This window comes from Puntigrus tetrazona, chromosome 3, assembly GCF_018831695.1.
Source record: "Puntigrus tetrazona isolate hp1 chromosome 3, ASM1883169v1, whole genome shotgun sequence".
NCBI classification, from domain to species: Eukaryota; Metazoa; Chordata; class Actinopteri; order Cypriniformes; family Cyprinidae; genus Puntigrus; species Puntigrus tetrazona.
In genome coordinates, this window is record NC_056701.1 from 19,823,070 (window position 1) to 19,836,931 (window position 13,862).

At 38.2% G+C, this 13,862-nt stretch overlaps 1 protein-coding gene across 1 annotated transcript; it reads right to left on the reverse strand.

Annotated features, from left to right (window-relative positions):
- Positions 1 to 350: 350 nt before the first annotated feature.
- On the reverse strand, positions 351 to 13,859 carry cavin1a (caveolae associated protein 1a). Its single transcript, XM_043235542.1, has 2 exons — positions 12,876 to 13,859; positions 351 to 2,687 (listed from the first exon to the last, which is right to left on the reverse strand). The coding sequence occupies exons 1-2, from the start codon at positions 13,434 to 13,436 to the stop codon at positions 1,935 to 1,937; spliced, it is 1,314 nt and encodes a 437-aa protein (XP_043091477.1). The 5' UTR covers positions 13,437 to 13,859; the 3' UTR covers positions 351 to 1,934.
- Positions 13,860 to 13,862: the final 3 nt, after the last annotated feature.

Sequence of the window (13,862 nt, forward strand, 5' to 3'; positions counted from 1 at the left end):
CTGGTTTCGTAGAATGACTCATTTTTAGGAATGCCATGTATATATTTGCATGCTACTTAGACGTAGATGCATACGCTGAATTTAAAATAAAATGTTCACATTAGACTACAGATTCCTTGCTGGTACAGATTGATATTGCTGTGTGTGTCCTGACTACTATCTGTATTGAACTATAAGTCAGAGGCTCATGTCAGCTTCACCACAGTAACACAGTTCAATTCTGCTCAGCAGAGAATAACACAAGCACAAGATCTGCTGCTCTGTCTGACAGCTGAAAATATGTCAGTAGATACAGAGAATGAGTTTGCCTATAGCATTTAGATTTATTCACAAAACAATCGAGCCAGGTCTCACATCACAAAGGTGGACACTTTTATTTGTTTATTAAAAGCAGCCTACAGCTAAAATCCATTTATACAGACACAGATCTCACAAGCACAACAAGCAGAGCCATAAGCAGCTTCATTCAGACCTTCACATCTACAAAACTATTACCCATGTGTGATAATAGGAGATCAAAAATACAAAATGTGTTTTCAGTGAGTGTGCTATTTGTAAAAATGAGCCTATCCAAGCTAAATGCAAAAATATGGGCCAACTGTTTAACATGAACGCACTTAAAGTACAACGAAAAATCAGTAATTGAGTTGAGTACAATCAAACAGGATAGAACTATGTTCAGTGAGCTGGACCACACAATGACTAGTGTGTCAGCACTCATTTTCTATTGAGCAGGTCCCTGTTCACCTAATATTATGCCTGTGAGTGCATATGAAAATACGTTTTAAGTTTTAAGCGTGTTAAAGCATATATGTACAAACAAGGTAAACAAAAAGGTCAAATTAATTTACCTCAGAGTTATTAAAATTGTATTCTGAAAAATAACCTTTTCGGAGACTGATCATCGGCTCGATCTTTTTAAGAGCTTCTTGTTTACATATTCAGATCAAAGATCAGTTACGCCATCTGTAGACATCAATTGAAGCAATTATTTCAGAGAATGAAGCTTGGATTACATTCAAACCTGTGATTAGAACACAAAACAACTAATCACGTCATTATTAAAACCTTCACTTTCAAAAGAAACAAAATTCAGTCAGCAGTAGTTATTTGCAGTTCTTTCTTTCCTTTTTTTTTTTTTTTTAACAATTAGAATATTTCACAATTCACTTTCCCTCACAACAATATTTCTGTCAGTCAGACAACATACTCTCTAGCACCTTAAGTTTTCACTTTCAGCAGCTTCCAACAGTTCATTCACGGCATTAAAACAAAGCCCAGATCTTCTACAAGACGCATAAGGCCTGCTATTAATTTATACCGCTGAAACTGCAGCCATCGCATCGCATGATGTTATAAAGAACAATAGGTGTTCATTAAATACAAGCACTTTAATAAATATATATTGACAATATCTGGCTGCAACCGGGTAGCCTTGATTACAAATTAAAGAGTTAATATTAAATGCCTTGAAAGTGTTTATGAAAATATTCTTGTGGAGTGCAAACCTCCTCACATCCACATTTTCTGAAAATACTATAACATTCTTTTATATATATATATATATATATATATATATATATATATATATATATATATATATATATATATATATATATATATATATATATATATATTGAAAGTAGATTAAGTCTTGGTACATTTAAAATTATTTGCTTTTTTTTGCATATTGTTAAGTTCTCAATTGACAACTGAACAAAACTAAACAAAAACAGCAACCTTGGGGTTGAGAAGATAATAAGAAAAAAAATCAAACAAACAAACTAAATGTTCAGCCAAAGGTCCAGTCGACTCATTTAATCCGTCCTTAAGCACATCTCAGTTCCCTACATCCTTTTAGCCTTATTCATCTCCAGACTATCTCCGTATTATTTTTCTGTGTTGAGCTTTTTCCAGGACTCAGCACGTTGGACTTACTGGCCGGCCTTCTCCCTCGGCCTCACCGTCTCCTGGAACACCAGCCGTGATTGATCAGCTGCCTCTAGTAAGGCCTCCATCTCCGGGCTGTCAAGACTAACCAGTTCACCTTCCTCCACCCTTGACACTAGGCCTCCTCCCTGCACTGCAAGAGCCTCCTGCACCTCCTCGGTCTGCTCCTCCTCCTCCTCCTCCTCCTCCTCCTCCGGCTCTGGTGTGGGTTCGATCTCACCATCACGGACCTTCTTGACGTGGAAGGTGAAGGGCGCTACGCGGTAGGTGGTTGACTTGGAGCGGGCGTAGACGGTGTGGTCAGGATTCAGTGACTTCTTCATCTTCTCTCTGGAGCTGCGGATCTTCTCACGGCGTTCGGTGTTCGGCGTCATCTTTGTTCCTAGCTTACCCATCTTCTTGCCCAGGGTCTTCTTGGTCTTCTCTAGGTTCTCTCGGGTTCTCTGGCGTGTCTTCTCCAGGTTCTCTTTAGTTCTGAGTCGGGTTTTCTCCAGGTTCTCCTTGGTTTTCTGTCTGGTCTTCTCCATCTGCTCCTTGCTGAAGGCCATCTTCAGCTTGTCCACCTTCTGGAGGCCGCTGCGTTTGATGCGCTCAGCACGAGATTCTTCTATGATCTCCTCGACCTCAACTTCCTCCTCAGAGCCACGTTCTTCCTCTCCTCCTTCACTCAGCACCTGCTCTCCTTCCTCTACTGCAGCTACTGGCTTCTTAGAGACCTTCACAGGTTTCTCCTTGTCCTGAGAGAAAAGGTGAGAAAAATTAAGGAACTTAGATTAGGTCAGACAGATCAGAATATTTTTCGAGATTCGAACGCAAGCAGTTGGTGTCAAATTAGCTATGAAAAGCACCATTTCCTGCTACAGTTAATCAGAGAAACTTTCACTTTCAGTATTATTGTCAGCAAGTATGTGTAAATACATGTTTCATAAGAGCATATCCTGCAGACTTTTTCCCTTTCCATAATACTCAGGGGGTTCATGACCCTTTAAACTAGTTTCATGACCTTTAAACTTGTAAACTAGTTTAAATTGCTTCTTTTAAGGGCTTTTAAGGACAGGGGTGTACGGGTAATGAGTCCAATATTTGAGCAATATTTGTAATTAACATTACCGTAGCAACAAATATTACTAAAAACAAATACTGGCCTGGGTTTGAAATAATGTCATAATATTTTATATAATGTTCCCGATCATCCTTCTGAGGTATATTCTGCAATAAAGCGGCTGCTGACTTGACTTTAATACTGACTTCATTGTGAGAAGCTAATATCTAATAAGAGTTCTATACCCCTTTGATTCATTCAGCCATCATTTGTAGATCATGAGGGTGGACAGATATTTTGAATTCAGGACATGCTATAACTCGTCTGGCCCTGAAAAGATAATCACAATCATCACATGGGTGGAGGAGCTTTGTAGTAAGATAATGAACTGATTACTATGCAACCAGAATGAGAAAATGTCAATGTGATTCATTTTAAATACAGGCCGTTGCTAAAATCCACAAACAGTGCAGCACTCCCTCTAGGGGGCACTGTTAAAGACAAGGTCACAGGTAAATGAGGAAAAACACTTCTAAAGCAAAACATTAGTTTGGTTGAAAATTATAAAACGGATAAATTAAGATGCATGCATGCATACAGATTCAGTGTCTCTACATTCACCTAGGATGAGCAATCCAGATTTATTAATAAAAAACCTCCCAGAATTCTTAGAGAGACACACTCCTTCAACAACAACAACACATGTTTAATACTTGTTTATGCTACATTTTCTGGACCAGATGTCCCCATAAGGATAGTCAAATCTGACATTTTATGACATTGTCGGGACCTGCGGCCCCCATGAAGGGAAAAAATATAAAAACAGTTGTAAATGATGTTTATGTGAAAGCAATGCAAAAAGCTTTTCTGTATGTTTTAGTGTTAGTACTGGGTTGGGGGAATAGAAAATATTGCATGGTCAAGCAATAGAGGTCTATGGAAAGTCCCCACAATTCACGGAAACGCACACTCACACACATAAATTGCAAAGGCACCCACATTTGAGCGAGATGGCAACATATCTTAGCCACATCAGTTAGAACAGAATGTCAGCAGATATTTAAACAGGATCTGTAGATAGCCTAAATGAAAGCATCAGAAAGTCACTCAGAAAAAAACCCAGTGCTCTAGGCATGAAATGATAATATTTTTAGAAGGAGAATCATAGCGATGGTCTCTCTGCACAGGTTGTAATTTGACATGTAATGCTATTTAGGTATATACCTTTGTTTACTGTTCTCTTGATCATAATGGCTGTATTCAAAAGTATAACACGCCCTCTGCTGGTTAAAGGAAGAACTGACACTTGCACACAAATTACAATTAGTCATCTTAGTTATTCCTGAAGCAGTTTTTCTCTGGCCTACGCCAATGGAAGTCCTTTTAAGCTTGAATGAATGAATGAATGAATGAATGAATGAATGAATAAAGCCCCTTTCCTCTCTTCGCCTTCCATGTTTTTTTCCCTGAACAGTGCTCATTCATTCACTCCTGAACCTATTACTGAATCACTCTCCCATCCTGCACCCTAACTAGTAAACACTGATGCTGTCGCTATAGTAACAGCATCTACTGACTGACTCATGGGCTGCTTAGATGACTGACGTGCTGTGTGTGTGTGTGTGTGTGAAAGAGAGAGACAAAACAGACAGCTAATAAACATCCCAGATGAATGGCATAGTGTTAAATGTGTGCTTTACTTGAAGTCTTGGATGACTTTGGTTACAATTTCTCCAAATGAGTTTAGGGCTACTGTTTGTCTCACGGTCATTTGTAATGTCAAAACAAACCATTTCCATTTTTGATCCAAAGAGGTTTGTCCTTATGTGAACTTGGGTTAAATAAACACCCTAAAACTCACACAATGTTGGAAACGTACACTGATCCAAACACTCCAAACAGCCAAAGCCAGTAGAGAGAACTCTGTGAACACACAAAGAACTACCGAGAATTAAATCACATAACTGGAAAGGTCTTTTTCCATAATTTGCCGGGCCACAACAAATTCCAGTAACGTGCTGGTGAGTAATATGGATTCAGGGAATGCCGCATGGATCGCATCATATTTAACAGCTGAATCGCAGATTTTATGGCACAATTAGCAGCTGCTCTAAATTATTCTCACATGTCTCCATGTCCTCAGTATTAAAAGAGTCAAGAAACATAACCTGGAAAGTTAAGAATTTTCTTATTCAAATCATTTTTTTCAAGTAAAATTTAAAGTAATATAATTACCAAATCAGTACATTTTATAGAGCAGCAAATACATTTACTGTATATTTTTAATAGTCATAATAATCCATGAACTGATCTTGTATTACACTGTGAATTTTAAAATAGTTACAATACAGAAAATTGTTGTCGGAGAGTGAATGGATGGTAGCAGTGTAAATAACTATGTGCCGTTGCCATGACTTATGGCCTTCTTATAAAGCAACAGACAACATTTAACACAGTAAATCATTTAATTTCTTTTTTTTTTTTTTTACCTAAGAGAAATAAAATTAATATACTGTATGTTGTGGCCATTCGTGAATTACCTGATACTAAGTCCATATTTAAATGGTCTCTCATAAATAGACAACTGAAACTTTTGTAAATATTAAATTATTGTAACAATTTAAGCAAACCAAATGGGTACAAAGCCAAAACTATATTCAAAATGAACACTTACAATGCTCAAAATCCCAGGAATCTATCTATCCATCCATCCATCAATTCATTCATCCATCCGAATTTTTATTTTTTAATTTTTTTTACAAATTTTGTAATTTTTTGTTATTATTATTATTTTAACTGTATTTTTATTTTTAGGATAAATAACAAATTACAGTTCCCATGGCTGATAGGTTGTAAGTATTTATAACCAGTACATTCTCAAATCACTAAAGAGTTCATTTGTGGATCCTGCGTGCGTTTATGTAGTCCTGGCAAAAACAATAGTGTGAATACAGTAACCATAAACACCACATTAATACTGCTGCCAGAGTGTCTGGTGCCATGTAATACCCTCAAACCCCTGCTCAGAAGCTGTAGGCTAAGAAGAATCTCAGTCCACACTGCATATATGTATATATATAGAGAGAGAGAGAAGAAACCCCATCTAACCCCCTAAAAGAGGCGAACAATTACCCAGATTAACAGCTATCTGTGGACCACGGCACCATGACAACCGTTGCCAAGACAGCAGCAAAAACATTTGCAGAAGTTCGCATGGCATATACAGCCAAACAAAATCAGCCGGTGATGAGTAGATAACAGCTGTGTGTGTGTGTGTGTGTGAGGCATGATGTTGAAAGGCATGTTAAGGTTGAGGCACTGAGCAGCTGTTGATTTCTGTTGGGTTCAGAGCAGCAGCTGTACAGCAGAACTCCTACCTGAAACAACCGTGAATAACTTTAACCATGACTTTAGTATGGGTTTTGTGACAGGTAAATATGATCTCTCTCTCTCTCTTGCGATAGAGACAAGATCTGTTTCGTGCTAGTCAAGACACCAGAGCCACAAGTGCACATGCACTAGTTTTTCAAGGGTAAGATGCCAATAACAAATGAATCAAACAGGCACAACAACACTATCGGTGCTGTCTCTGATCGGCTGAAAGCTTTATTAAACTACTGCAGCCATCTGCTGTGTATCTGACAGCAGTGGAGCGCACAGGGGCGGAGGGACCCCAAAAAATGATCAAAATATATTACCTGCATTCAAATCAGCATTCGTCTTTGTGCTGTCTTTTTAAATATGTGATTGACTTCCTCTACAAAAAGTAAGGAGAGGACGATGATATTACTAAATATTATGAACTTTTAAACAAAACAGTGAGAATCAATAAGTTAATCATGTCGGATTCATGTTTAGTTTTGTTGATATTGCAAACTTTATGTTTGTGTTACGTGTATGATGGCGTTACATACATTATGAATGTCTTGCAATTTAGAGATGGACGTGGAATTAGATTTATTTTTCTCGAGCTAATGACACGAGAACATGTTAAACTAGTGAAGTATATCAGAATATCAATATCAGATGTCAATATCAGAAATGCAGGGCTGCCAACTTTTGATATTTCAGTTTCAATTAACGCAATTTAGCAGACTTAGCAGTATAGAAATGGAAATCAGTAAAGTATACAAACATAGGCCTAAGCCAAAATGAAGCAGTCACTAAAAGCTACACATGTTGTGATTATATCTGATGCATTTAAATATTTAACATTAAATCATGTTATGATGGTTAGATGACATAATCATGATATTGTAACTGTGCTGTCTTGATCGCTTTTTCGTGAACAACGCATAAATCATAACTGGGACGAATGATAAAGCCAATCGCATTTAACAGTAATAAAAGGCTCATATTTGAATGTTTTTTTCCATTTATGAAAAATGCACATTTGCTCGAAAGCCTAGCAGAGTGATCACAAGATGCAGGCAAAAGTTTTCACTTTTTTCTGTTAATTATAATGTTGCGCTGCGTGTGTTTTTCTTCAAAGCAAAAACCTAGAATGCCTAATGATGGTTTGATTGCTTGTGCTACACGAGAAGTAAAAAAATGCCTACCTGATTTAATAAATGTGTGTGGCGCACCCCTTCTTTGAATTTATTGGCCATCTAAATCATTCTGTTAAATCTCCCTAACAACAAACACAGCAGAAAATAATTTTTTAATTTGGCGCGTTAACCTGCATATACATCTGACTTCTATGTGCTAGTACCAATATTAAGCAGCTCAACTGCTTTCAACATTGATAATAATCAGAAATGTTTCACGTGCACACATCAGCATATTAGAATGATTTCTGAAGGATCACGTGACACTGAAGATTGAAGTAATGATGCTGGAAATTCAGCGTTGCATCAATTACATGTAAAATTATAAAAATAAAATGGAATTGTTTTAGCATTTCACAATATTACTCTTTTTACAGTTTTTTTTTATTACAGGCTTTAAATTATTGAACTGCAGTTTAAACAACACACACACAAACACACACACACAGTTGTATTTATATTGTAATCATTGCATTTTCTGAAACCACACAAGAACAAGAGCTCAAACAGCACTGTATCTGAGGGAGTAGAGCTGTTGAATTGAAGTAGACAACATTCTGTGCACTCCAAACAAAAATGGTTATAAATAGCACTAAAAGTGGTTCACAGGGAAACTATATAGTATGTATCTTGAAAGGTGCTACACAGAAGCCAAAGAGGAACCCCATTGTTATCATTGGGCATTGAAGCACATCATTTCAATCGATGCAATGGAAATTTCAATTTCAACATCAAATGCCAAATTCCGTACCAGTACCGAACTGCCAAGAGGTCAGAGGTCACCCAATAAACTACAAGGACCTGTGTTTATAAATTCAGCTGCTCTGACACTAACTTCCAGAGAGTTTCTGAGAATAATGATGTTAATGTCAGTTCTAAATAAATCAATTTAAACACCCATCTATTAATAGCATAGCAAATATTAATGTGTACTCTCTCTCTTTCACACACACACACACACACACTTGTCACCTACAGGAGTCCAATTTTACAGGGGTAATTTATGTAGGTCTCAGAGGTCTGTGATTAGATATCTGATAAATGCCAGTAGTGTAACCTGCTGCCTCAGTGGACATTCCACCAGAGAAAACTGAAACTGAGACTTCATGAGCAATTCAAAATCCACACACACATATGCACATGGACACACACTCACTGTGAAATATTATTACAGTTGAATAACTGTTATTCCTATGACGTAAATCTGCCTTTTCTGCATCAATACTTCAGTCTTCAGTGTCACGTGTTTCTTCCTATACTTTGTAGAAACAGTGATAAATTTTCATTTCAGGATTCTTTGAAAAGACTCATTTGAAATATGAGTCTTGCAAGATTATGTATTTGTTTACTGTCATGTTTTATCAATTCAATAACTACGTGCAAAACATTTCTTAAACAAAAAAAAAACTTTTCAATGGTGGTGTATACAATGTCCAACTCATTCAAGTCTGCGATTGCAGTGCAATTCTATTTTTGTTCCCCTAGAAATAATGTTATTTTAGAAAAATCAATAAGTTATAAAAGTGCCGTCAAATGCGTCTTTTGTTTATATAATGTGTGTACTGTGTATATTTATTATTCCTACCACCAGGAAAGTGATAAACACTAAACACTACTCTGCGTCGAGCTATTTTCAGTGTGTGTGTAATGTTCCTCAGGTGAGCGTGTGATCGGTGACAGCTGTGTGTGTGCAATCAGTGCAATGCAGCAGTCTGTGTGGTGTCAGAAAAACGGGAGAGTGACATCTGGTGGTGAGTTCACGACATTGAGATTAAGATTATAAAGAAAAACTATTAGATACAGCAATGATTGGTATATAAATGAATGAACTTTAGCATTGAAACTAGATGCTCTTTGGATCATCTCAAGTCATGCAGCAATAACAGATTTTACACAGATTTGTGGCATTAATGCAGTTCACGTGCATGCAGAAAAGACACATTTGATTTCCAAATTCAGTGTTTATCAACATACTAATTATATAATTTGTAATTATTTATGTTGGCTTCAGATCTAATTATGCATAGACGCAATGGCAATATTTGCATATTTATGTCGCCAGTACATAAAAACGCATTGCGCATATCTACAGCATTCATATTTTTTTTTAACACAGCTAATGTGTGTTTTGGACTTTGTTCATTCTCAGGAGAGATACACATGCATCTTCTCTGATTATCCCTAACAGACTGTAATGAACCTCATTAGGCAACATACGCCCAGAGAAATGAAGGGAAATAGCTAAGAGAACATAATTTCACAAATATACCAATACATGACCTGACTCACTCCTGTCATCTTCCATCTGCATTAAAAGCATTAGAGGCCAATTACATCAGTGCTGTTTCCCCCCTGCAGCCCCTCAGAGCAGCGCTGGAAGGAAATGACTCGTTAGTGGGGCTAAATGCAGCAACGCTGGTGCAGGGTAAACAACAGCAAAGTGCTGGAACACACTGAACCTCGGCCTGCTCACGTCACAGGAACATCAGACACGCAGTAATGTCAGATCACAGACAGAAAGGAATAATAACATAATTACTGGCACAAAATGACATCTGTGGGTTTTAAAGAGTCATTAAACAATTATATAACGGAAAACATATTAATGTACCATCCACTGCACCATTAATCACACATTACTATATAGGTGACCGAGGCTGGTAAAGGTGATTTGCTGTATTTAATACTATAAAATGGTCATATAAAAAGTTGATTTATAAAAATGAAATTTAAATAGTTTATTTGTAAAAACAGTTAACTTTTAATTGTCTCTGTCAATTACACAGCTATAACGATATTACTACACATGACAATGGCTGTTATTATGCAAGGTAATTTACTGTATTTAATAAGCATGCATGCTATTAATGGACTGATATCAAAATCGGACAATATTGTCTTTAATTGTAAATATCGGCCCAATATGAAAAGAATACGCCGATATGCCTAGCAGATAAGAAATAAGTTGAGTTGAGTTAAAGTTAATTAATAGTATTTAACGTATTTCTGCACAGGAGAATATCTATCTATCTATCTATCTATCTATCTATCTATCTATCTATCTGTCTGTCTATCTGTCTATCTGTCTATCTGTCTGTCTATCTGTCTATCTATCTATCTATCTATCTATCTATCTATCTATCTGTCTATCTGTCTGTCTATCTATCTATCTATCTATCTATCTATCTATCTATCTATCTATCTATCTATCTATCTATCTATCTATCTATATGTGCGTGTGTGTGTAGGGAACTGTGAGAAATGACAAAGCTCAATGCAAAAGTCAGGCGGTGCTTCTAAAACTGAAGGATTCTCTTTCCCTCTGGACTGACGGTAGTGTCATTATGGTAGCCTTGCAGACATTACCGCATTCTGCTCTATAATTAGACTGTAACAGAGAGTTTGAAGGGGGATGGGGGTCTCAGAGTGAGTCTTCATCCATCCATCCAGCGATCCAGCACGCTCTAAACACATTTAATCGGGCTCCAACACAGTCCAGCTCGCTTGCACAAGACTCTCTCTACAACTGCGCTCCACGCAGCAGTGAAATCTTACACCATACACACTCATCTAGCAAAACACGAAAGAAAGAATACATTTTCTACATATGAAGTACGAGGTTTATTTATCTTTCAATTATACGTTTGTGTATATGAGTACACTTAGTACAAATTGCATGACCCAGTTTTGTACTTTTCTTCTCCTTTTTTTTATAGTTATGCAAAAGATACAGGCATAAATCCTAATGTCTTCATCCTATACCTCAAATGCCAGCCAACTATCTGTCACATCCAGCTATCTCAACACCTCAGCGCGCGAGAAACACATTAAGGAAAACGTATAGGCCTTCTCTTTGTGCAGGCAGTGTACAATTACCTTATTTCCCAGAAAGCACATGTACGTTGCTAAGACATCTGTGAAAGAGAGTGTCATCTGCAAAGCATTGTGAACCATTTTAAGCATCGCATTTGCAAACAAGATGCAGCATTTTCGTTCAAAACGACTGTCACTCAATAGTTTAGGGTCAGCAAGTTCAAAGAAATGAATACTTCTGTTTGGTAAGAATGCATTCAACTGATCAAAAGTGAGAGTAACGACTTTAACATAGTATTTAAAACTAAATCTGTAATAAAATTGATGATTTCTGAAGGATGATGTGACACTGAAGACTGGAATAATGAGGCTGAAAATTAACTTTGCATCAATAATAAATAATTTTTTTCATTAAAAAAAGGCAGTCTTGGTGAGCATAAGAAAGTGGCGATAGCAACACTGATAAGCTGCCAAATATATACTACTAGACAGACAGACAGAGATAACTGATCAAATCTTAGCCATATGCATAGCTAAAAAACCTTTTTTTAAAAGGCTCCTTTTAGATTTACATGCAGTATTTGCAGTTCACTCATGGTATGTGCTGATCCATCATTGATCAGAGGTTGCTGTGCGGTTAGACAGGAAACTCTGAAGGTTCACTTAGGAGTGGATTGATACTTTATGATACTAAGTGGGGAATTCAAGGCCAAGCCCTGCAGAGGAATCCATGTGTACTCCAAAGGAGACCTGGGAAGGAAGACTCACTCATGCAGCAGAACTCAGCAAAACAACACGATCATTCTTACGGTTTTATTAGTATAGCACATTATATTCATATGATATATGAATCGTATATGTAGATTAGGAAGTGTGTTATAGCAAATGGTAACAATATAAGGCCATGATTGAGATCACAAGGAACATGTTACTGATGAAACAGAAACTGGTCTAAGACTTTGCCTACTGTTTTTTTCTTTTAAATCTGTTAAAACACTTGCTATAGTAACATGGACAAAAACATGGGAAAAAAATACTGGATTTATACATTTATAGGTGATTTGAAAGCAAAAATTGTTACCACATCTCAACATGAATTATATGATCAAATTAAAATTTTTCCCCAAATTTCTACAAGTGTGCATCATTACTATGACAGCCAGTGTGGAAATGTTAGCAAAAGTAGCTACAGTCTTAATGAATAATATCTGGCCACAAAAAAATCCATTTCAACAATTGGATTTGTAAAAAAAAACTAGACTACAACAGCAAGAAAAAAAGACCACATGCAAGCATTTATAACCAACCTCAATTAGCTCTGGTTGTTCAATTGGAGGGTGGTTAGAGCTGCGAATGGTAACCAAGCCACCTTAGGTTCAAACCCTGCAAGATTCGAGCCATGCAGTTGAGTAAGGCTTCTTAAGCTGCTTTCGATTGAAGGATGAGCTAAAAGACTAATTAGCATCATTAGTCATGAGATGGAATGCCAGGCTTGCATAAGACTTCGCACTCTGACTTACCTGGAAGATAAGCACTTTGAAGTTCTTCCTCTTGAGGAGCTCGTGCTCATTGTTCTCCAGTTTTTTGATCTGTCCTGCTTGCTTCTCCAGGTCCGTGCGCACACTCTTCACGTTGACATTCACCTTCCGCACCTTGTCCAAAAGCTTGTTGACCGTCCCAGCCGTCCCAACGTGACTCTTGGCCAGCTTGGCCAGGTCCGTCTGGATGCTGCTCATGTTCTTCTCCATGGTCTCCTGCTTGGCCTCCAGACCCGTCTGGGCCTGCTGGATCTGGTCCACCACACCTATGATCTTGTCCAGGAGAGCCAGGACCTTCATGCCTGTAGCCTGGGCTTCAGATCTCTGGGCATCACCGCTGCCGCCTCCGTCGAGTCCCGGCCCTAACACCAGGTCCACCTCTTCCGCCGGGTCGTCGTCATCATCCTCGTCGCCTCGCTTTGATTTGAACCCCTTGGAGACGGTGGCAGGTTTGGTGGCAGCAGGCATCAAGGCGACCTCCTCGTCGTCATCAGAGACTTCGGCAAAGACGGCACGCTCCAGTTTGAAGTCTGTGTCGGCCATGGCTCGGTTTCAACTAGAGTCCGATGAAACACACACAAGCTTACTTGCAGACAGAGGCAGGCAGAAGCATGCACACCCGTGGCCCGGTGTGCAAGAACGCAGTCCTAGGGTAAAAATAAAGCACTAAAAAAAGACTTGAATGACAGTAGACACCCAACGACTCTAGTACAGCGCAACTTGCAGGCGACAACTTGTCTTGGCTACTTCTAACCAATCTTCAAATCACCTGCACTACCTACTACCACTAGGGACTACTCTCTAGGTTTGCTGTAATGCCTCAAATTTTCCCTCCCTTCCTCTTTCCCTCAAGTCTACTCTGGGACCTCAGCCAGTAAGTGGAAGCAGACTCTCCCTCTCCAAGGTGTGTGGGAGTGTGTAAGGAAGAGTGTGTGTGACCACAGCTCTCCGTGAAGCCCGTCCGTCAGG